The 22,351-nt window shown below is 46.9% G+C and overlaps 1 protein-coding gene across 1 annotated transcript; it reads left to right on the plus strand.

Moving 5' to 3' along the window:
* Window positions 1-3,836: 3,836 nt before the first annotated feature.
* F5J12DRAFT_891833 (uncharacterized protein) lies at window positions 3,837-4,342 on the plus strand (the record flags this gene model as incomplete). The annotated part of the gene is made up of 3 exons (XM_051747526.1): window positions 3,837-3,964; window positions 4,017-4,059; window positions 4,127-4,342. The coding sequence occupies 3 exons, from the start codon at window positions 3,837-3,839 to the stop codon at window positions 4,340-4,342; spliced, it is 387 nt and encodes a 128-aa protein (XP_051600734.1).
* Between the last annotated feature and the right edge of the window lie 18,009 nt (window positions 4,343-22,351).

Below are 22,351 nucleotides of genomic sequence, written 5' to 3' on the forward strand. Positions count from 1 at the left end.
AGTGAGTGAAGACAGAAGTGTGATGCTGAAAACAATTCTGGCCTCTTATAAAGCCCGGGCAAATCTGATCAAAAAAGTGCAAATAATATTAGTACATAATTCAACAGCGTCCTAGCAAGAAGCTACATACCATCCAGTGAGCAACAAACCATGCCGGTTACCTGTCCATCCTGTGGGAAGGTCACCCGAAGTGAGCATGGACTTGTGATACATGAAGCACGCTGGTGCACAAAAAAGCAGATGGCTGATGAAGTCTTGCTGCAGCAGTATCAGGAGTATCTCGTGGAACATGAGACAGATGATCGCCTGCGACAGGAGGAAGCAGCCAGGCACGAGCGAGAAATGCAGGAGGAAGAGGCCCTGCATGCCCAACGGCTGGCAGAGTTTAGCAGTTTGGGGGTGAGACGGTATCCTGCAAGAAGTTAACTGAATACTCACTGATATGACTCCAGTTTGACAGGCCAGACATGGCAGAAAATGTCGAACATCGACCCTCAGGCCTGCCAAAACGCACCCGCCATCTACCCAAATGTTACCGAGATGAATTGCCAGCTGTTCCAGCACCTGTACCTGTCCTCCATATCCATGATGAGCAGGATGGCAGGGAACTGGAGTCTCCTACCTGCGAATACACACCGAATGATCCTATGGAGATTGAGGGTCATCAGCTGTCTTCCCTAGACACACCTTTATACCATGGGGCCACATGCACAGAACGCAATGCATATGGCTTGTTCCATGAATTTCAAAGCAGGCTCCCATCATATGATCCAGAGGGACAGACCCCCATCGAGCATCTATGTGACAGCCCTACCTTGCAACGTGGCAGTGGCGAGGACGAAGGCTGGTTTCCTCAGTTTAGTAACCCACTTCGGCAGCTCGGGAACAATTACTTCACCCCGTTCCTGAATGCGACTGTATGGCGCCTCATGGGCTGGTTTTACAGCGGTTCTATTCAGAAATCTCTAGATGATCTTGATCACCTTGTGCACGACATAATCCTAGCAGATGACTTTGATTGCAAACACCTGCATAACTTCACAGCTCAATGGGAATTAAGGCGACTGGACAAGTCGACACTCTTTGCATCAGACTCATGGCACACAGCTACCATTAAGATTCGACTGCCATGTGAAAAAGTCAAAGTCCCCAAAGACCATGCACCTGAATTTCAGGTTGAAGGTCTCAATTATTGCAAGCTCACGGAGGTAATTAAGGCGGCATTTGTGGAGTCAGCTGCCAAGGAATACAACGCAACCCCATACAAGCTATTTTGGCAACCAGATGATGATGCCATCCCTGAACAGATCTTTACGGAGGTCTACACAGCCAATGTCATGCTGCAAGAACATGAGAAGGTCAAGGCACAGCCACACAATTGTAATCTCGAGACTGTGATCGCTGCAATCATGCTCTGGTCAGATTCAACCCATCTTGCAAGTTTTGGAAATGCCGCATTGTGGCCAATATACCTTTACCTTGGGAACCAGTCAAAATATATACGTGCCAAACCCAATTCCTTCGCTGCTCATCACTTGGCCTACATACCAAAGGTAACACATCAAAATTTAATGTAATTGCCACTAATACATAATTCACTCAGCTGTCTGATACAATCCAAGATTTTTACCAGGTCACATATGGCACTAGTGCTACAGCAGCGGTACTTACTCACTGCAAACATGAACTCATGCAAGCAATCTGGGCATTCCTGCTGGATGCAGAGTTCCTCGAGGCATATGAACATGGTATGATAATTAAATTCCCTGATGGAGTGTCACGCAGGGTATTTCCACACTTTTTCACTTATTCAGTCAATTATCCCGAGAAAGTACATTCACATATCACATAACTCATACATAAGCCCCAAATTACAGCATCTCTAGGGTTTTACTCGCTTGTATGAAGTTCCTGGGAAAGTGTCTGTGTCCACGTTGTCTCGTTGAGAAGGAGAATGTTTTTCGACTAGGATCAAAGAAAGATAGTCAGATCCGCAATAGAAAACAGTGAGTCAACACTGAGAGCCAGCGGATTTCTATTGAGAATGCATGCAGGGCAATCTTTAATTTTGGTCGTGGTGTTATTAGTGCCGCAGTCGAGAAGATTCTTGGCGCATTATCTCTGGTTCCAACTCGGGTATGCACCACACTGACAACATTGTGCCGCATGGCAGGCTCATGGATGTATTCCTTTTTTTAGAATGCCTTTTCCGAGAAGCTGTCATGATTTGGGTTTAATTTTTACAGGATGCTTGTACCGGATTTCATGCATGAGTTCGAGCTCGGAGGATGGAAGGCAACACTAACACATCTCATCCGAATCCTTTATGAGGCAGGTGATAACAAAATACAGGAATTCAACACCCAGTACGTGCACATAGCTGTTTTGACTTAAATACTGAAGTACTGACAATTGGCAGTTTTCGTTTGATGCTGACTTTTGGGAGGGATACCATATGCAAGTTTAGCAAGAATGTGTCAGATCTCTCAAGACTTGCTGCACAAGATTTCGAGGACATTTTGCAGGCAAGGACTTCCGTTTTTATGTACTGTTATTGACCAGATTTTAATAAGGCATGTTTCAGTGTGCCATCCCCGTCTTTGAGGGGCTACTCCCTGAGCTGTACAACACTATTGTTCTCGATCTTTTGTTTGAGCTAGCTACTTGGCACGCATTCAGAAAACTGCATATGCACATGGAGACAACACTGTTCCATTTTGACAACAGCACGACTTGCCTTGGGATTGCCATGCAGAAATTCTCGCAGGAGTGCTGCATGGCATTCAAGACCTATGATCTCCCCTGTGAAACAGCTGCACAGGCATGCTGCCAAGGTTCAAAAGTTGCGAAGCGTACCACAAAAACAAACATCCTCTAACACAAGGCCGAGTGATGGAAGTGCAGGTCGCAAGCCATGTTCATTCAACATGGCAACATACAAGATGCATGCACTAGGTGACTATGTCATGTTGATCCGGCTGTTTGGAACGACAGACAATTACTCTACACAAGTGGTAGGTCGTATGCAATTTCTGTTTGTTATCGTGCTTATAATAATGGTAGGGTGAACTAGAGCATCGCCAGTGTCAAACAGTTTTATTCAAGAACAAACAAGATCAGCTTTTGCACACGGAATTGCCAAGCACCAGCAACGTGAAAGGCTTTTACACAAGATGCACGAGCCTGCACATGAATTGCTTCCAGCCTGTCCACCAGAGGCTCACTATCAAATTGCCCAGAGCAGAAAATATTACTGTGACATTGGCGTTCCTATCCATGAACAAGAATGACCTAGCTGTAAAGGTGAGTGCCATCCCACAGTGCTTCCGTGGCAGGTAAATTCATATATCATACATATTAGGACTTCCTATGTGACTTGAAAGACCACATCTTAGCCCGTTTGCTGGGCAGTGAAACACCAGACAACGAGGAATGAGTGTTTATGCAAACTCAACGCAATGCGCTCCTAATCATCAAAAACCGCCTTTATCAGCACAAAGTACTGTGTGTTAACTACACAACATACAATCTCCACTGTACACAGGATTCCATCAACCTGCGCACGCATCCACACATCATGGTCCTCTCTCATGAAAGCGATGAGAACCCACACCCATACTGGTATGCCCGTGTCATCAGCATCTTCCACGTTGAGGTTCGGTACGATGGACCTGAACTGAGTGATCATTCACTCAAATGCATTGATGTGCTATGGGTGCGATGGTTTGCATGCGACCGACATTTCAAGAGTGGCTGGACTGCGTGCCGTCTTCCCTGCATCGGTTATTACCCCCATGATGATCTTACCAATGCATTTGGATTTGTTGACCCAAATGATGTCATATGCTGGTGTTCACATCATACCTGCCTTCCACTGGGGTCGCACAACCAGTCTTTTGCCACCCTTGATTGCTCGCCACAAGTCCGAGAACAATGAAGATTGGTATTGGTATTATGTTAACATGTAAGTCTCTAACAATTACTTAGTACATTACTTTCTAACTGGGATCTTGAAGTTTTGTTGACCGTGATATGTTCATGCGCTTCCAGGGCGGTGCAGTGGGGCACAAGACAACTTCGTGAAGCTATGTCTTGCCTCCTCAATGACCTGCGACAAACTTGACAGAGAAACCATTTACTCTGGAATGTGAAGGGCGAGATAATACAAAATACAGAAGACTCTGACATGGACGAGCTGATGGATGAATCAATTGGTGCTGAAGAAGCTGATGGGAATGACAGTGAAGATGACTCTGCATCGTCTGAAGGTTCTACGCATGAAGAGCACACCAGGCGCTTGATTCCTGATACCCTGGTTGATGAGATGGACGAGTATGGATAGGGTGGCTTGGAAGAGACTGTTGAGGATGAGGACGAAGACAGTGCCAGTGGTTCAGTTGACGAAGATGCATTGGGAGGACTTGAGGACGGGGAGAACCCAGAGAACATGGACTAGACTGAATCTGATCTTTAGCATAGTTTAAAGCTAGCATAGAGTGGCAAGCTGTACTCATTGTCCAGCTATACCTAGCACACTGTCCTCGCCATCTAGCTAGATCTGACAAGCTACCTTCAGTCCCTTGCTAGGCCTCGTAAGCTACCCTCGAAATCTAGCAGCACTCAGCAAGCTCGTCCACCCATTTTGGTTGCTCTTACTAGATCTTCCTAGGCCTAGCGAGGGCTTGCAAGGGCATGCAAGTTGCACCAGGTTCTGCTGGGCTTTGCCAGGCACTGCTGGATTTGGGTGCATTTGCTGATGGCCTACAGAAGGATGGATGATGACTTAATTCAATGTTCTGAGCTGCACTGAGCTCAGGGAGGACTTGGAGTGAAGTATATTGATAATAAATGGTGATAAGTGAAGTAGATGATTGTTAGACCCTTAATAAAGTCTCAACTATTGAAGCTGCTGAATGAATTACTGAGAGATGATGAATTGTGAGCAAGAGGGGCTCTCTGACATCTTCTTCCTTTTTCAGCTATCTAAGTACAGTGATTTATATACAGTACTGGGGCATTGCCTATGGAAAACAAGGTGCAAACACTTCGTAAGTGATTGGTAAGTGATGAGTAAGGAATGTAAGCAATGGATAATCATCTTAGAAAGCATTGGTGAGCATTGGTAAGCATAAGTAAGCCAAAAAGCAAAGAATCAGTAAGCAAAGTCAAAAAGATTGGTAAGTATTGGCAATAGGTGAGTCAAGGACAGTCAGAATGTCAAAGTATGAGTCAAGTAATGTCAGGAACTGGGAAAGCACACTGGAATCACATTAGGGGGAGGCTGTGCATGTCACATCTCAAAGAGATCACTTCTAGGCCAAAGTGGGATGACAGAGAGGCAGTGCTGATCTGATGCCAATATAGTACATCCAAAAGCAGACAGTGTGAGTCAGATGTCAACAGGGGTCAAGCTTTGGGGGTCTGTGGGGTGACAGGAGCATAGGGGATCACAACTTTCCCCCCCTAACCATCCTCTCAGTGAAGCAAATAAAAACTTCATGAATGAGGCTCTGTTGGAAGAGAGGATGAAGGGGGAGCATCTTCTGCTGTATCTTGCAATAAGGAGGCAAGATGTGCATCATACTCATCATGGATGTGATCAGGGAGAGTGGACAACAGTAGATTATACTGTAGCTGTCACAATTTTGGAAGAATGATGGATGAGACTGGTATGAAGATGTTGCAGGGAGCAGGGAGGAAGGATCCATATGCTTCTTGGACTGGAGAGACTGAAACAACCACATAAGACCTTTCTAAGTGAGTGACAGACCTGAGGTGACCAAAGAATGTCCTCCTAGAGGTCATACTGACAAAAAGAACATACTGTCCAAGCTGGATGGGCTGGGAGGGGGCAGACAAGGATGGGATGTACCAGGATGCTTCAGGACAGAAGCTAGTAGGAACTCCTGGTAGATATACATAGCCATGGTCCCTAGCAAAGGGGACAAGTGAAATGATTGATGTGGAGGTGGCCATATCAGAAGAATTAGTGAAATGAGGCATCTTTTGGAGGGAGTGCTGTAGAAATGTGTGGAGTGCACAAATCCTCTCCACTTTTGGAAGGTAGGATCACATGGATGAGCACTACAAGCTGAGTGTGGGAATGGTTTTGGTATCTGCAGAAATGGAAGAGATATGTCAAAAACCAGAATGCTGTACATGGGCACTTAAGAACTTTAACTGGCACTTAACTCACTTCCTTCCTTTTTCTTTGGCATTGACAACTTGTTCTTGTGCAAGAGATGACTGCCAACATTTCTGGCTGTCCTTCTTTGCATGAGGGCTATGGTCTTCATCTCCATTCATCAGCTGTATCCATGTCCACCTGTCATAGCCATGTCTCAACCCCAGCCAGACTCAGCCTTGTATTCATTCAGTCCAGCCTTGGCCTTGCCAATCCCATATCTCCAGTTAGTCTAGTGTGGTGAACACTGCTTTGCAGTGCCTGTCACTTTGGTTGAATCCTGCCCAGTCCTGTCCCTGGTCCACCCTGTCCTGGTCTCCATCACATTAGTCATACATTACTAATCCTTGTCTTACCAATCATCTTAGCAATCTTTGCAAGACTGGCATTACTGGTCTCCATACTATAGTTGTCTCTAGTATATAAACTTGTAGATACTTGGCCTGTACTCTTCAGTCTGAAATCAACAAAGTTACTCTGATAATCCTGTCTTGGCCTCAGACTTGGACTGAGACCCATGCAAGGGAATAGCACTGTAGCCTCAGTCACTAAGTCCAATCAGTCCACCCCCCTGTATCTTTGACCCTCCTCCTGATCCCAACCCCTCAGCCTCGTGCCTGCTTCAGTCTCCAGTCCAGCTTCAACCCGGACAACCCAAACTCGACACCACCTCACCAAACACCTTTGGTGTGTGACATCAGCCTGCAGCCACTCTGCTTCTTCATGCAACTCACCCAAGTCAAGTTCAGACAAGCCCAAGTCTGAAGGGGTGACTGCCACCCCAAAGCTGTAAGATTCATCAAGTATTGACTCAAGGGTGTCAGAAATTTGGCCCAAGTTCTCAACAGCAGTCTCATGAAGTTTGAAAAGGCTGGCCAGGTTGTTGGCAATCAGGCCCACAGCCTTGATCAATCACTCAATCTTGTCTTCCAAGCACAAGTACCAGTCTGCACTGGCCTCCCTCAATCCACTCCTACCAGCCTTGGGTTCATCAAGGTCCAAGACCTTGATCAGCCTTGCACTTGTCTTCACCTGCTTCTGCCTGCTGGGCCTGGCCTTGGGGTTCTCCTTGTTGACCTTCCTCTTCTTGCCCTTGTCAATCTTCCCACTGGCCTTGGGTCCAGCCTTGATGTCCTTCCCATCCCTGGGCCACTGACACTTTCCTTTGGAAAGGTTGCAGCACATGCAGGCAACCCATTTCTTGTTGCCATCCACAAGAAAGTCACAGACAGTGTCACACACCAAAGGTATTTGGTGAGGTGGACACAGATACAGCTGGTGAATGGAGATGAAGACCATAGCCCTCATGTGAAGAAGGACAGCCAGAAATGTTGGCAGTCATCCCTCACACAAGAACAAGTCATCAATGCCAAAGAAAAAGAAAGGAAGTGAGTTAAGTGCCAGTTAAAGTTCTTAAGTGCCCATGTATGGCATTCCAGTTTTTGACATATCTCTGCCATTTCTGCAGATACCAAAACCATTCCCACACTCGCTTGTAGTGCTCATCCATGTGATCCTACCTTCCAAAAGTGGAAAGGATTTGTGCACTCCACACATTTCTACAGCACTCCCTCCAAAAGACACTCATTTCACTAATTCTTCTGATATGGCCACCTCCACATCAATCATTTCACTTGTTCCCTTTACTAGGGACCATGGCTACATATATCTACCAGGAGTTCCTACCAGCTTCCATCCTGAAGCATCCTGGTACACCCCATCCTTGTCTGCCCCCTCTCAGCCCATCCAGCTCCACCCCTCAGACTCAGCTCAAGCCCAATCAGCCTTGGCTTCCCCTCCTCTGGCCTTACCCAATGTACTGGAAGAGTATCATGACTTCACTTATGTGTTCAGCAAGGCCAAATCCTCAACACTCCCCCCTCAATGGGAGTATGATTTGAAGATAGAGCTTGAAGAAGGAACAACCCTGCCTCTTGGCACTATCTACTCACTGTCCCCAGTCAAGCTTCAGGCTCTCTGGACTTTCATCAATGAAAACCTCACCACCAGATTCATTCACCCAACCTCTTCCCCCTATGCTGCACTGGTCCTCTTTGTCAAGAAGAAGGATGGCCCACTCCAGCTTTGTGTGGATTTCCAGGGCTTGAACAAAATAACTAAGAAGGACCACTATCCACTACCACTCATCTCCAATCTCTTGGACTCACCAAGCTGGGCTAAAATCTATACCAAGATTGACCTCTAGCATGCCTACCATCTCATCTGGATTGTTCTGGGTGATGAATGGAAGACCACCTTCCAGACTTGGTATGGGTCCTATGAGTGGTTAGTGATGCCTTTCAGCCTCACCAATGCCCTGGCCACCTTCCAACACTTCATGAATACCATTTTTGCAGACATGTTGGATGTCTGTGTAGTCATCTACCTAGATGACATTCTAATCTACTCCAGAGATAGGGAGTCTCATAAGCAGCATGTCTGATAGGTACTCCACCAATTTCAGCTTCACAGCCTGTATGTGAAGCCAGAGAAATGTGAGTTCAACTCAGACTTGGTTGAGTATCTCAGTTTCCATGTCTCCCCTGCCAGCCTCATGATGTCAAAGGAAAAGGTCCAGACCATCTGCAATTGGCCTGAGCCTTGCAAGGTCAAGGACATACAGTCTTTCCTCAGCTTTGCTAACTTCTATTGCTGGTTCATCTTTAACTATTCAGACATTGTTGTACTGTTAACCTGGCTTACTCACAAAGGTGCCCCTTGGAACTAAAATGAGGAATGCCACCAGTCATTCAATAACCTCAAGGTCACCTTCACTACTGTGCCAGTCTTAACTCATTTCATCCCTGGAGTCCCCATCACCATCAAGACTGATGCTTCAGACTACACCATTGCTGGAATCCTCTCCATTACCTGCAGTGATGACCAGATACATCTGGTCACTTTCTACTCACAGACTCTGAGTGCCCCAGAGTTGAACTGCAATACTCATGATAAGGATTTGCTTGCAATTTTTGAAGCATTCCAGACCTGGTGCCATTACCTTGGGGGCTCAGCCTCACTGGTCAATGTTGTCACCAATCACAAAAACCTGGAGTACTTCTCTACCTCTAAAGTACTCATTCACTGCCAAGCTTGCTGGTCAGAATTCCTATCCCAGTTCAATATGATCATCTGTTTCTGGCCCAGTAAGTTCAGAGCTAAGCCTGATGCCCTTACTAGATGATGGGACATCTACCCCCAAGAGGGGGATAGTGGCTATGCCCAGGTGAACCTGCAGAACCTGAGACCAGTGTTCACCCAGGAGCATCTAGCAGTCTCCCTTTGCACAACCTACCTTGAGGACCCAGTCTTACAAGCAGTCATGCTAATGGACATAGAGAAACTCCATAATGATATCCTGACTGCACTGCTGGATGACCCAGTCTCACAAGTCCTCCTGTCTGACATGTCCAATCCCCAGTGGTCAGTAGATGACACCAACTTCCTTTGTCTCAATGGAAGGATCTACATGCTGGACTCAAATGGTCTCCACCTTAGGGTCTTGCAGCTTAAGCATGACCACCCCCTGTCCAGTCACTTCAGCCAAAACTGCACCTTAGAACTCATCTGGTGTGAGTATACCTGGCCCAGCCTCAGGACATTCATCAAAGACTATTTCTGGTCTTGCATGGCCTGTGCTCAGGCTAAGGTTCCCCACCACAAGCCTTATGGCCTCCTCAAACAACTCCTGGTGTCACACCAAAGGCATTGTGGACATGGTTACAGCTGACTCTGCCTAACTCATTGATGAGTTGTGTGCCCATGCCATGAATGCAAATGAAGACTAAAGCCCTCATGTGTAGAAAGACTGCTGGACATGAGCAGTCATCCTTCACACAACAATGAGTCATCAGTGCTAAAGAGAAAGGAGGAAGTGAGTTAAGTGTGTGCCAAAAGTTTTTAGTGCCTGTGTATGGCATTCTGGTTTTTGTCATATCTCCACCATTTCCAAAGATTTTGACTCCATTCTCACACTTGCTTAAAGTGCTCAGCCATGCCATCCTGCCTTCCAAATTTGGAGAGGATCCTCATACCCTACACATTTCTACAGCACTCCATCCATCAGACACTCATTTCACTAAGTCCATCAGATATGGCCACCACTTTGTCAATCATCTTGCTTGTCTCCTTTGCCAGAGACAGTGGCTACATATATCTGCCAGGTGTTCCCACCAGCTTCCATCCTGAAGCCCCCTGGTTCATCCCATCATTGTCAGCCCCATCTCATCCCATGCAGCTTGGTCAGCATGTTCTCCTTGTCAGTATGACTTCCAGAAGGACATTCTTTGGTTGCCTCAGGTCTATCACTCAGTTAGGAAGGTCTTGTGTGGTCATTTCAGTCTCCCCTCTTGATGAAGCATATGGATTGTTCCTCCCTGCTCCCTGCAACATCTTTATTCCAATCTCATCCATCACTCTCCCCACACTGTGACAGCTGCAGCATAGTCTACTGTTCTCCAGCCTCCCTGATCACATCCATGACAAGTATGATGTGCATCTTGCCTTCTTACTGCAAGATCCAGCAGATGACATCCTCCCTTCTCCTCCTCCTCCATCAGAGCCCTGTTCATGAAGCTTTTGTTAACTTCACTGAGAGGATGAATGGGTGGGAGATGTGATCACTTATGCTCCCATTGCCACATAGACCCCCAATGCCCTAGCCCTTTGACACCTGACTCATGCCCTTCAACTCTGGAATTAATACTTCCCTATCTGGAAACACCATCCATCTGTCATGCCATCTTTGGATATAGTGATGTCTCTGCTGAGATCTGACTCACATCACCACCCCCTAATGTGATTCAGTGCACTTACTCAGTTTCTGCCACTCTTTGACTCATTCTGTGATATTTTGGCTGTCCTTGACTCATTTATTTCCAATACTTACCAATCCCCCTTGCTTGCTTACTTTTCATTTCTTGCTTACTCATCATGATTACTCAGTCCTTACTCATTACTTACCAAGCATTTGTACCTTGTTTGTCATAGGCTGTGCTCCCCCACAGTATATAAACCCCCATGTACTTAGCTACAACCCAGTGAATCAGAGGTCACTCAGCAGGCAGTTCAGCTCTCTCAGCAGCATAACTTGTCATCAACAGTTGAGGCTCACTCAGAAGAGTCTATCTGTCACCATTCGTCATACTTGGTATTTGAGGCTCCATGAAGGGGTCTATCTGCCTTCATCACTAACATCAGTGCTTAGTCAGCAACTCTCACTTAGTCATCCTTTCACTCCTGTGTAACTCATCAATGACTTGCACTAGGAGTCCTTTTGGCTGAATACCTTCATTCCATTCAGCATTTCCCATTCAGTCATCACTTGTTTGTCTGCTTCTGTGTAACTCATTGATGACTTGTGCCAGGAGCACCTGCCATTGAAACTCCCCCACATTAGATTCTTCTGCTGTCACACACCAAAGGTGTTTGGTGAGGTGGACATGGATACAGCTGATGAATGAGATGAAGACCATAGCCCTCATGCAAAGAAGGACAGCCAGAAATGTTGGCAGTCATCCCTCACACAAGAATGAGTCATCAATTCCAAAGAAAATGGAAGGAAGAGAGTTAAGTGCCAATAAAAGTTCTTAAGTGCCTGTGTACAGCATTCCAGTTTTTGACATATCTCTGCTGTTTCTGCAGATACTGAAACCATTCCCACACTCACTTGTAGTGCTCAGCCATGTGATCCTACCTTCCAAAATTGGAGAGGATTTGTGCACTTCACACATTTCTACAGCACTCCCTCCAAAAGACACTCATTTTGCTAATTCTTCTGATATGGCCACCTCTACATCAATCATTTCACTTGTCCCCTTTGCTAGGGACCATGGCTATGTATATCTACCAGGAGTTCCTACCAGCTTCCATCCTGAAGCATCCTGGTACATCCCATCCTCATCTGCCCCCTCTCAGCCCATCCAGCTTGGACAGTACATTCTTTTTGTCAGTATGACCTCTAGGAGGACATTCTTTGGTCACCTCAGGTCTGTCATTCACTTGGAAAGGTCTTATGTGGTTGTTTCAGTCTCTCCAGTCCAAGAAGCATGTGGATCCTTCCTCCCTGCTCCCTGCAATGTCTTCATACCAGTCCCATTCACCATTCTTCCAAAATTGTGACAGCTACAGTATAATCTACTGTTGTCCACTCTCCCTGATCACATCCATGATGAGTATGATGCCCATATTGCCTCCTTATTGCAAGATACAGCAGAAGATGCTCCCCCTTCATCCTCTCTTCCAACAGAGCCTCATTCATGAAGTTTGTATTTGCTTCACTGAGGGGATGGTTTGGGGGGGACCCACAAAGCTTGACCCCTGTTGACATCTGACTCACCCTGTCCACTTTTGGATGTACTATATCAGCATCAGATCAGTGCTGCCTCTCTGTCATCCCACCTTGGCCTAGAACCAATCCCTTCAAGATGTGACATGCACAGCCTCCCCCTAATGTGATTCCAGTGTGCTTTCCCAGTTTCTGACACTACTTGACTCATACTTTGACATTCTGACTATCATTGACTCACCTGTTGCCAATACTTACCAATCTCTTGGCTTTGCTTACTGATTCTTCATCCTTTTGGCTTACTTATCCTTACCAATGCTTACCAATGCTTTCTGAGACAATTACCCATCACTTACATTCCTTACTCATCAGTTACCAATCACTTACCCAGTGTTTGCACCTTGTTTTCCATAGGCAATGCCCCTGTACTGTATATAAATCACTGTACTTAGATAGCTGAATAGGAAGAAGATGTCAGAGAGCCCCTCTTGCTTGCATTTTTATCATCTCTCAGTAATTCATTCATCAGCTTTGATATTGAGACTTTATTAAGGGTCTAACTATCATCTACTTTGCTTATCATTGGTTATCATCAATATACTTTGCTCCAAGTCCTCCCTGAGCTCAGTGCAGCTCAGAGCATCAAATTAAGTCACCATCCATCCTTCTGTAGGCTGCCAGCAGTCTACCCTATCACATTCTATCACATTCTTGCTCCCTCTTTGTCAGGAGCACCCCCAACCCTCAGCACCCATCTTTGAGTGTTGTAGCTCACAAAAACCCACCCAGACAAAAGGTTCTACCATCTAGGTACCACATAGGCACACCACCACTTGCTCTTATTGTCTTTTGTGTTGGTGTTGGTTGGTTTCCACCACTGAACCACACTTTGACTCACACCAGAGTCCACTAAAGTATGAAGCTGAGGTAAATCATGATTTTCTAATGTGACATACAGGGTTAAAGAGTTTGGACTGGAAAGAGTGGACATGTTGAGATGAGCCTCCAGGTTTGCACAACCAGAGTCAATGCAGCTCCTGGATTGGGCAGAGTCCTGGGAGCTGCTACCTATTTTTTTGTCTTGGGGGTAGAACCCAAGCCTGAGGCTGGTGCAGCTTCAGTGGTGGCTGCAGCATGAGCCTTGGCCTTACTGGTTTTCTTGGGGCATTTATCTGTGAAGTGACTGGGGCCTCCACAGAATATGCAGATGTTGCCCTCAATGTGATGCTTGCATTCTTCTGGGGTTAGCTTCCCATCCTTTCTGAGCTTGCTAGGCTCAGGCTTAGACAAGTTGCTGTTACTGTTGTTGCCCAGCTTCAATGAAGCCAACTTGGAAGAGGAGCCAGAGTTATTGTTGCTGCTACTGGGCTTTGACTTATCCTGACTGTCAAGTCTGGGCCTACTCTGACCAACTCCGACACTAAACAAGGTCTAGAGAGTGGTTCAGAAGCAAGTCTGACACAAAGGATTAGAACTCCAACTGGTAGAGTGGTGGTAGGAACGAAGTCTGCCAAGACAAAGGTGGAGTGGAGTGAGGGCATTGGGTTTAGCTCATGTGCTACTCCCTTGCACGATCTCAGCCCTCATATTTCAGAGGGAGAGTATAGATAGAGAGTCAGAGGTAACTCCAACAGACAGAAGATGGAGACAGAAGGAGTAGGCACTAAGTTGATATTCATACTGAGGAACAGCAGAGTATGATACAAGCTTTTATACTACTATGGAGGTTCAGTAACTGGAATTGGAACTGACATACAGAGACCCAGAAATTTTCAGGTAAAACTTCCTAGATGATGAATGAAGGGTAGACAGAGGACATATGAACGGGTAACATAGAACATCCAGAAAAGGAAACAGTCCAGATGCTGGACCATGCAGTGTGCATGCTGCAGAGTACCTGACTGCGTGCTGTCAGGGAGAAGTCCAAAAGTAGTCACATAACCTTTTAGAGAACGGTCTGCCTGGTCCAGTGTCACACACCAAAGGTGTTGTGGACATGGTTACAGCTGACTCTGCCTAACTTGTTGACGAGTTGCACACAATGCCCATGCATGCAGATGAAGACTAAAGGCCTCATGTGTAGAAAGACTGCTGGATGTAAGCAGTCATCCTTCACACAAGAACAAGTCATCAGTGCTAAAGAGAAAAGAGGAAGTGAGTTAAGTGTGCATTAAAAGTTTTTAGTGCCCATGTATGGCATTCCAGTTTTCATCATATCTCCACCATTTCCAAAGATATTGGCTCCATTCTCACACTCACTTAAATTGCTCAGCCATGCAATTCTGCCTTCTGAATTTGGAGAGGATCCTCACACCCTACACATTTCTACAGCACTCCATCCATCAGACACTCATTTTGTGAAGTCCATCAATCATGGCCACCTCTTCGTTGATCATCTCACTTGTCTCATTTGCCAGAGACAGTGGCTACATATATCTGCCAGGCATTCCCACCAGCCTCCATCCTGAAGCCCCCTTGTTCATCCTGTTGTTGTCAGCCCCATCTCATCCCATGCAGCTTGGTCAGCATGTTCTCCTTGTCAGTATGACTTCCAGAAGGATGTTCTTTGGTCACCTCAGGTCTGTGACTCAGTTAGAAAGGTCTTATGTGGTTGTTTTGGTCTCCCCTCTTGATGAAGCATATGGATCATTCCTCCCTGCTCCCTGCACTGTCTTTATTCCAATCTCATCCATCATTCTTCCCATGTTGTGACAGCTGCAGCATAATCTATTGTTCTCCAGCCTCCCTGATTGCATCCATGATGAGTATGACATGCATCTTGCCTGCTTACTGCAAGATTCAGCAGAAGATGTCCCCCCTTCTCCTCCTCCTCCATCAGAGCCCCATTCATGAAGTTTTTGTTAACTTTGCTGAGAGGATGAAAGGGTGGGAGATGCAATTGCATATGCTCCCATTGCCCCACAGACCCCCAATGCCCCAGCCCCCTTTGATGCCTGACTCATGCCCTTCAACTCTGGAATTAATACTTCCCTATCTGGAAACACCATCCATCTGTCATGCCATCTTTGGATATAGTGATGTCTCTGCCAAGATCTGACTTGCATCGCCACTGCCTAATGTGATATCAGTGCACTTACTCAGTTTCTGACTCCATTTGACTCATTTTGTGATATTTTGACTATCCTTGACTCACTTATTGCCAGTAGGTACCAATCCTCTTTGCTTGCTTACTTTTCATTTCTCACTTACTCATCATGATTACTCAGTCCTTACTCATTACTTACCAAGTGTTTGTGCCTTGTTTGTCACAAGCTGTGCTCCCCCCACAGTATATAAACCCCCATGTACTTAGCTACACCCCCAAGTGAATCAAGAGGTCACTCAGCAGTCAGTTCAGCTCAGCTCAGCATAACTCATCATTGACAGTTGAGGCTCATTTGGAAGAGTCTATCTGTCTTCATTCATATCATTGGTAGTTGAGGCTCCACCAAGGGGTCTATCTGCCTCCATCATTTATCTGAAGCTTTACCCCTGCTTAGTCATCTATCCACTCCTGCATAACTCATCATCAACTTGTGCCAGGAGCATATTCTATCAAAGTCCATTACTCCCAAGTACTTTTGGCTGAACACCCTTGCTCCATTCTGCATCCCCCATCAAGTTATCACTCACTCAGCTGCTCTTGCATAATTCATTGACGACTTGCACCAGGAGCACCTCTACTTGAAGTCCCCCCCACATTTAGGTTTTTCTGCACTCCAGGTTCCATGGAGGCAAACCACCACTCGCTCTTATTTGTCTTTGGGGTTGGATTTGTTTGGTTTTCACCAGCTTTCCACACTTTGACTCACACTGGTAGGAGAGCAACACAAGTCCAACAGCTGTCAGAGCAGAGATGGCTTGTAACCAACAGAAGTTGGGCAGAGTTGGTGTGGAGTGAGTGAATGACTGGTGGAAGAGGGTGCAGAGTGAGTAAGGACTTAGAGTGAACACATGGTTATGACAGTGCCCCCCCCCCCCCTTAGGGCCTGAACCCCTGAAGGCTGCATGTATGGGATGAGATCAACACAAGTTGATCATTTGAAATTATTTTGATGCCTCAAGGACAATGGTTTAGCCACAGCAGAGCTCCATCGGAGTTTGAAGGACCACTTAAAAAACATGTGTTAGGGTACCAAACCCTTGTACCTTCTTTCCTCATCATCATGTCCTCCGAGCACAAGAACACAACCCCCCAGCCAACCCCAGGCCACTCCCATGACTACTCCCAAGTTGTGGACAATGCACTGGTTGTCCTTACTGATGACTCAACTGACACCAAATGCAAGAAGGCAGCAGAGAAGGCATGTCAGCAAGAAGAGGCAGAGAAGAAGGAGTGAGAGCACAAGGCCAAGCAGTGAAAGGCAGAGGAGGCATGACTGGAGGTAGAGCAGAGGCAGAGAGAGGAAGAGGAAGTGCAGAGGAAGAAGGCAGTCGAGGAAGAGGCCAAGAGGCAAAGGCAGAGAGCAGCAGCAGAAGAGGCTGAGAAGCAGAGGCAGAGGGCCCAGGCCAGGCAGGATGAGGCCATGCAAAGGTGAGTGACAGAGTCCTGCAAGTCAGGTGGAGCTGACTTGTACTTTTTACTTTTCTTTACTTTCATTTCAGGTTAAGTGGCACAGTCTATGACATCAACACTGCCCAGAGGGTCCCTGGGACCTCTGTGGCGACCAGGAGAGCCCCCTGCACTCACTGCATAGCAAGTCTGACAGCGGGGCAGTGTGAGCCAGGGCAAGGTAAGACCAGGGCCTGCATGCCCTGCCACAACAAGAAGGTGTGCAGCTGGACAAAGGAGGACAATGTGGTGGGACCCTCATGGAAGAGAGTGGGGACAGGAAGTTCCCAAGGGGAGAAGAAGAAGAGGTCATGAGGAAAGGCAAAGGAGAAAGTGACAGAGATGGAGGAAGCAGACAATGAGCAGGGGGCAGGCAGAGAAAAAGAGGAGGAGCCAGAGACACCGAATGAGGGACCCTCAGGAGCAGGGGTCTCCTCATGGTGGGTGGAGTGGGAGCAGGAAAGGCAGCTGCAGGCTGCAGAGAGGTATGCAGAGGCACATGAGAGGGCTGTGACCACCTTTGAGAGGATGGCAGAGGCAGCAGAGCAGATGGTGGAGGTGGCAGAGCAGACAGCCAATGAGTGGGGGCTGTACCATGAGTGGGTGGAATGGGCAGAGATGAGGAGGAGGGAGGATGCACACAAGGCCAGGATGGCTGAGTTTGAGTGTGCAGGAGGAGGGTGGAAGAGGCCACAGTCAGAGGTGGTGGAGGGCAAGAATGATGAAGCAGATAAAGGTGCAGATGGGGACAATGAGGAAGAGGAGGAAGTCAGAGGAGAGCAAGAAGGCAGAGAAGAACAGGCAATGGAGGAGTAGAGTAGACTTCTTTTTTTTTTTTTTTTGTCTTTTGTATATTTTTGCACTACTACGAAATAGACTTATGATTTTGTTTGTGATTCTGAGAAGTGAAACAGATAAGCAGAGAAAATTCTAAAGTACTTAAGGTAGTTCAGTAAGGGGTGGAGTTGGCCCACAGAGGAAGGTTATGTGGGTGGAGTATTATGGCAGAGGTTGGTATGGGCCTGGTTTGTGTAGATATTGTTCATGGAAGGCAGAAACTATGTCAGAAGCATGATCTAGCTCAGTTGCAAGCAACCAAGAGGTTTCTTCATCAGTGTTCTTGTAACCAGCCCAGCAGACTAGGTACAAGAGTTGGCAGTGGCGGTGGCAGTGGTCCACCTTAGAGTCGAGTTTCTCTGACACTTCATACTCAAGGTCACCATCAACATCCACTGGCAGAGGTGGAGGTTGTTGTCAGTTTGGAAAAGGGTTAGCTGCTGTGGCTTCCAGTTGTGAGACATGGAAGACTGGATGTACCAAGCACATAGAGTCAGGGAGCTTAAGGGTGATGGAGTGTGTACCTGGCCTGGCCAAGATGGTGAACAGACCTAAGTACTTTTCAGAGAGTTTTTCTGAAGGACAAGTGGAGAAGAAGTACTTTGCTTTGACATAGGCCTGTTCTCTGACCTTGAACTCAGGCAGAGTTATGCATTTGGCATCTGCTGGACCCTGGTAGTGCTGCTGAGTGGCAGACATTTCAGAGCAGAGGAAGTCATGAAGGGCAGAGAGCTCAATGACATAGTTGTGAGCCCTTGGAGAGGTGAAGTCTTGGTCAGGGACCACAGACAGGTTTGGATGATATCCCTTGTTAGCAAAGAAGGGAGAAACTCCAGTAGTCACACTTGGTGCATTGTTGAAAGCGAACTCTGCTAGAGGTAACAGCTCAGCCCAGTTGTCTTGTTGGTAGTTACAGTAGACATGAAGGTACTGCTGAAGGGTCTGGTTCATTCACTCAGTCTGGCCATTGCCTTCTGGGTGGTAACCCGAAGTGAAGTGAAGATGCATATCAAGGGCCTTCCCTAGAGAGCAGAAGAAGTGTGAGACAAACTCAGGACCTCTGTTGGAGGTGACATTAGCTGGTACTCCATGCTTGGAGAAGACTGTGGATAAGGAAGAGCTTAGCGAGTTTGGCAGAGGTGATGGAGTCATAGGTGGGGATGAACACCTGCTTGTGTTGACAGGTGGTCCACTACCATGAGGATGGCAGAGTAGCCATTGGAGTTGGGGAGGTGTTCGAATGAAGTCCATGGAGATGGAGTTCCAAGGTCTTTCTGGGACAGGGAGTTGCTTCAGTAGACCATAGGGGTGGTGTCATGGAGTTTTGCTCTGTCCACAGGCAGTGCAGGACCTGACATATTCTTTCACATCAGAGCAGAGGTTAGGCCACATGTAGTCCCTGCAGACAAGTTCTAGGGTGTGGTTTTGCCTGAAATGACCTGCTAGAGGATGGTCATGTTTGAACCGAAGCACTCGAAGGTGGAGCTCATCAATGTCAGGGACAAAGATGCAACTGTCAAGGCAGAGTAGACCATTGGAGTCCAGGGACCACTGAGGCTTAGCCAGAGTTGGGAGATGGCTGGCAGAGACAGGGTCAGAGGGTAAGGTGGAGATGATGTCAGAGTGCAAGCACTTGACATCAAAGACCATGGCAGTGCAGAGCACAGGTGCCATGAGGGTAGTGGTACAGAGGGATGATGTGAGTTGCTCCTGTGTAAACATAGGGCAGAGATTGTGAGGATTTACCTGTGCATAGTCCCTATCCCCCCCTTTTGGGTAGATGTCCCAATTTCATGTAAGTGCATCAGGTTTGGCTCCTAGGTGGCCAGGTCAGAAGTGGATGGAAAGGTCAAACTGGGAAAGGTACTCTGACCAGTGGGCCTGTTGATGAGTGAGGACCTTAGAGGTGGAGAAATACTCAAGGTTTTTGTGGTCCATCACCATGTCAACAGGCAAGGCAGAGCCTTCTAGGTAATGCTGCCAATGGCAGAAGGCCTCAAAGATAGCCAACAGCTCCTTGTCATGGGTATCATAGTTGAGTTCTGGCACAGTCATGGTGTGAGAGTAGAAAGTGACTGGGCAGAGTTCACTGTTGGAGCAGGTGAGCAACAGAATACCAGCAATGGCATAGTCAGAGGCATCAGTTTCTACTGTAAGCGGAGCATCAGGAACCCAATGAGTGAGAATAGGGGTGGAGCTGAAGGCATCCTTCAGGCAGAGAAAAGCAGAGTGGCACTCCTCAGAAAAGTTCCAAGGAGTGCCCTTTTGTGTGAGGCGAGTGAGCAGAATGATGATGTCAGAGTAGTTATTAATGAATCATCTGTAGAAGTTTGCAAAACCAAGGAAGGATTGGATGTCTCGCACCTTCCATGGCTCAGGCCAGTTGCAGACTGCCTGAACCTTCTTGGCAGACATGGTGAGACCGGAGGGAGAAAGAATGTAGCTGAGGTACTCAATGGAGTCAGAGTGAAACTTGCACTTCTATAGCTTGGCATAGAGACCATGCTTTTGAAGGTGGTGGAGTACCTCTTTTATGTGTTTGCGATGCAACTCCATATCCTGCAAATAGATTAGGATGTCATCGAGGTATACCACAACACAGACATTGAGCATGTCTGCAAAGATGCTATTAACAAATCACTGGAAGGCCATAGGCATGTTAGTCAGACCAAATGGCATTACCTGCCACTTGTAAGAACCATAACAAGTGCAGAATGCTGTTTTCCATTCATCTCCATCTGTGATGCAGACTAGATGATAGGCATGGCAGAGGTTGATCTTGGTGTAGACTTGGGCACAACTTGGAGGGTCAAGTAGGTTGGAGATGAGCAGCAGCAGATAGTGGTCTTTTTTCATGATTTTGTAGAGTCCTTGATAGTCTATGCAGAGGCAGAGTGAACTGTCCTTCTTCTTTATGAAGAGGCAGGGGCACCATGAGCAGTGGTGGATTGTTTGATGAAACCATAGCCAAGATGCTCATCAATGAAGGTGTGGAGAGCTTCAAGCTCTGGCAGAGAAAGAGAGTAGATCATGCCAATGGGCAGAGAAGCTCCTTCCTCAAGGTTGATCTTGAGATTGAATGAGCAGTGTGGCAGAAGTTCAATAGCCTTGTCTTTACTAAAGATGTTGGCAAATTTGTGATACTCAGGGGGGACTGAAGAGAGGTCAGGAGGTGGAGAAGAAGCAGAGGATGCACAAAGCTTCACATCATCAGCAGAGAGCTGTAAGTGGAACTGTCTAGAGCCAGGGAGAGAACAGGCTCTGACATACACAGCAGCATTGATGAGTGAGACAAGTGGAGCAGAGTGCAGTGAGTCAGTCAGAGTTGTAGTCGGAGCTGCAGACAGAGTGGAGGGTGTCGGATCTGGAGTGGAGGTCACAGCAGAAGGTGATGAAGGCACCTGGGACATCAGCATTCCCTGTAATGGTGGTTTGAATGATATACTGCCCAGTACCCAGTCAATTGACAGATTGAAGCGGGTGAGCCAGTTGTGTCCTAATACCAGCAAACATGAAGAATCCAATGGAGTAACATAAAACGAAGTGGAGTTGACATTGCCAGAAGGGAAGTGGAGGGCAAGATCTACTTCTTGGGAAATGACAGCATTTGTACTACCATCAAACAAGTGGAGTGGAATTGGCAGAGAAACAGAGGAAACAGGAATAGCATACTTTTTGATTATGGACAGGTCTGCAAAACAATGAGAAGAGCCAGGATCAATCAATGCAGCAACAGTATCAACAGAATAATCAAGAAGAGTTACAGACAGAAGTAAAGAGTTCAGACTAGAGAGAGCAGATGTGTTGAGTCAGATGTCTGGTTGTGCACAGTTGGGATCAACACTTCCTCCAGGCTGTGCGAGCTCCCTGGAGGAGTGGACTAATTTTTTGGCTCTGCCTTCTCTGCAGGCAGAGTAGGCAGAGTTCCAGCCATAGCTACATGGGCTTTGGCTGCATGAGAGGTGGACTTGGGACAGTCCTTGGCAGAGTGGCCAGCCTTGCCACAGAAGAGGCAGAGGTTGTTCTTCATCCTGCACTGGCATTCAGTGGAGGTGAGTTTGCCATCCTTGCCCAGAAGATGGGCAATATCAGACTTGGGCAGATCTTTCTGTTTGCCCTTGCCCTTGGCATTGGACTTTGGAGTGGAGGCAGAGGATGACAATTTAGCTTTATTGTTAGAGTTGGAAGGACTTGGTGGTGCACAAGATTTCTGCTTTACATTCCCAGTAGTGTGCATTGATAGTCTGGGCAAGTTTGCAGAGTTGTGCCAGAGTAGAAGGCTTTCCAACTTGAGCAATCTCATCTTTGATGCAGTCTGGAAGTCTGCTATAGAAGTGGTGGTAGAGTGCACCAACACCATAGTCCTTGACCTGTGAAGCCCAGTGATTGAACTCCATGATGTATTTGGTAATTCAAGAGCCATCCTTCATAGTGAGGTTCTCAAGTTGTTGGATGGCATCCACTATGGCATCATGTGGACCAAAATTAGTTG

The sequence above is a fragment of the Pisolithus orientalis genome (assembly GCF_024613125.1).
Source record: "Pisolithus orientalis strain OTSU chromosome Unknown F5J12scaffold_11, whole genome shotgun sequence".
In the NCBI taxonomy this organism is placed as follows: Eukaryota; Fungi; Basidiomycota; class Agaricomycetes; order Boletales; family Pisolithaceae; genus Pisolithus; species Pisolithus orientalis.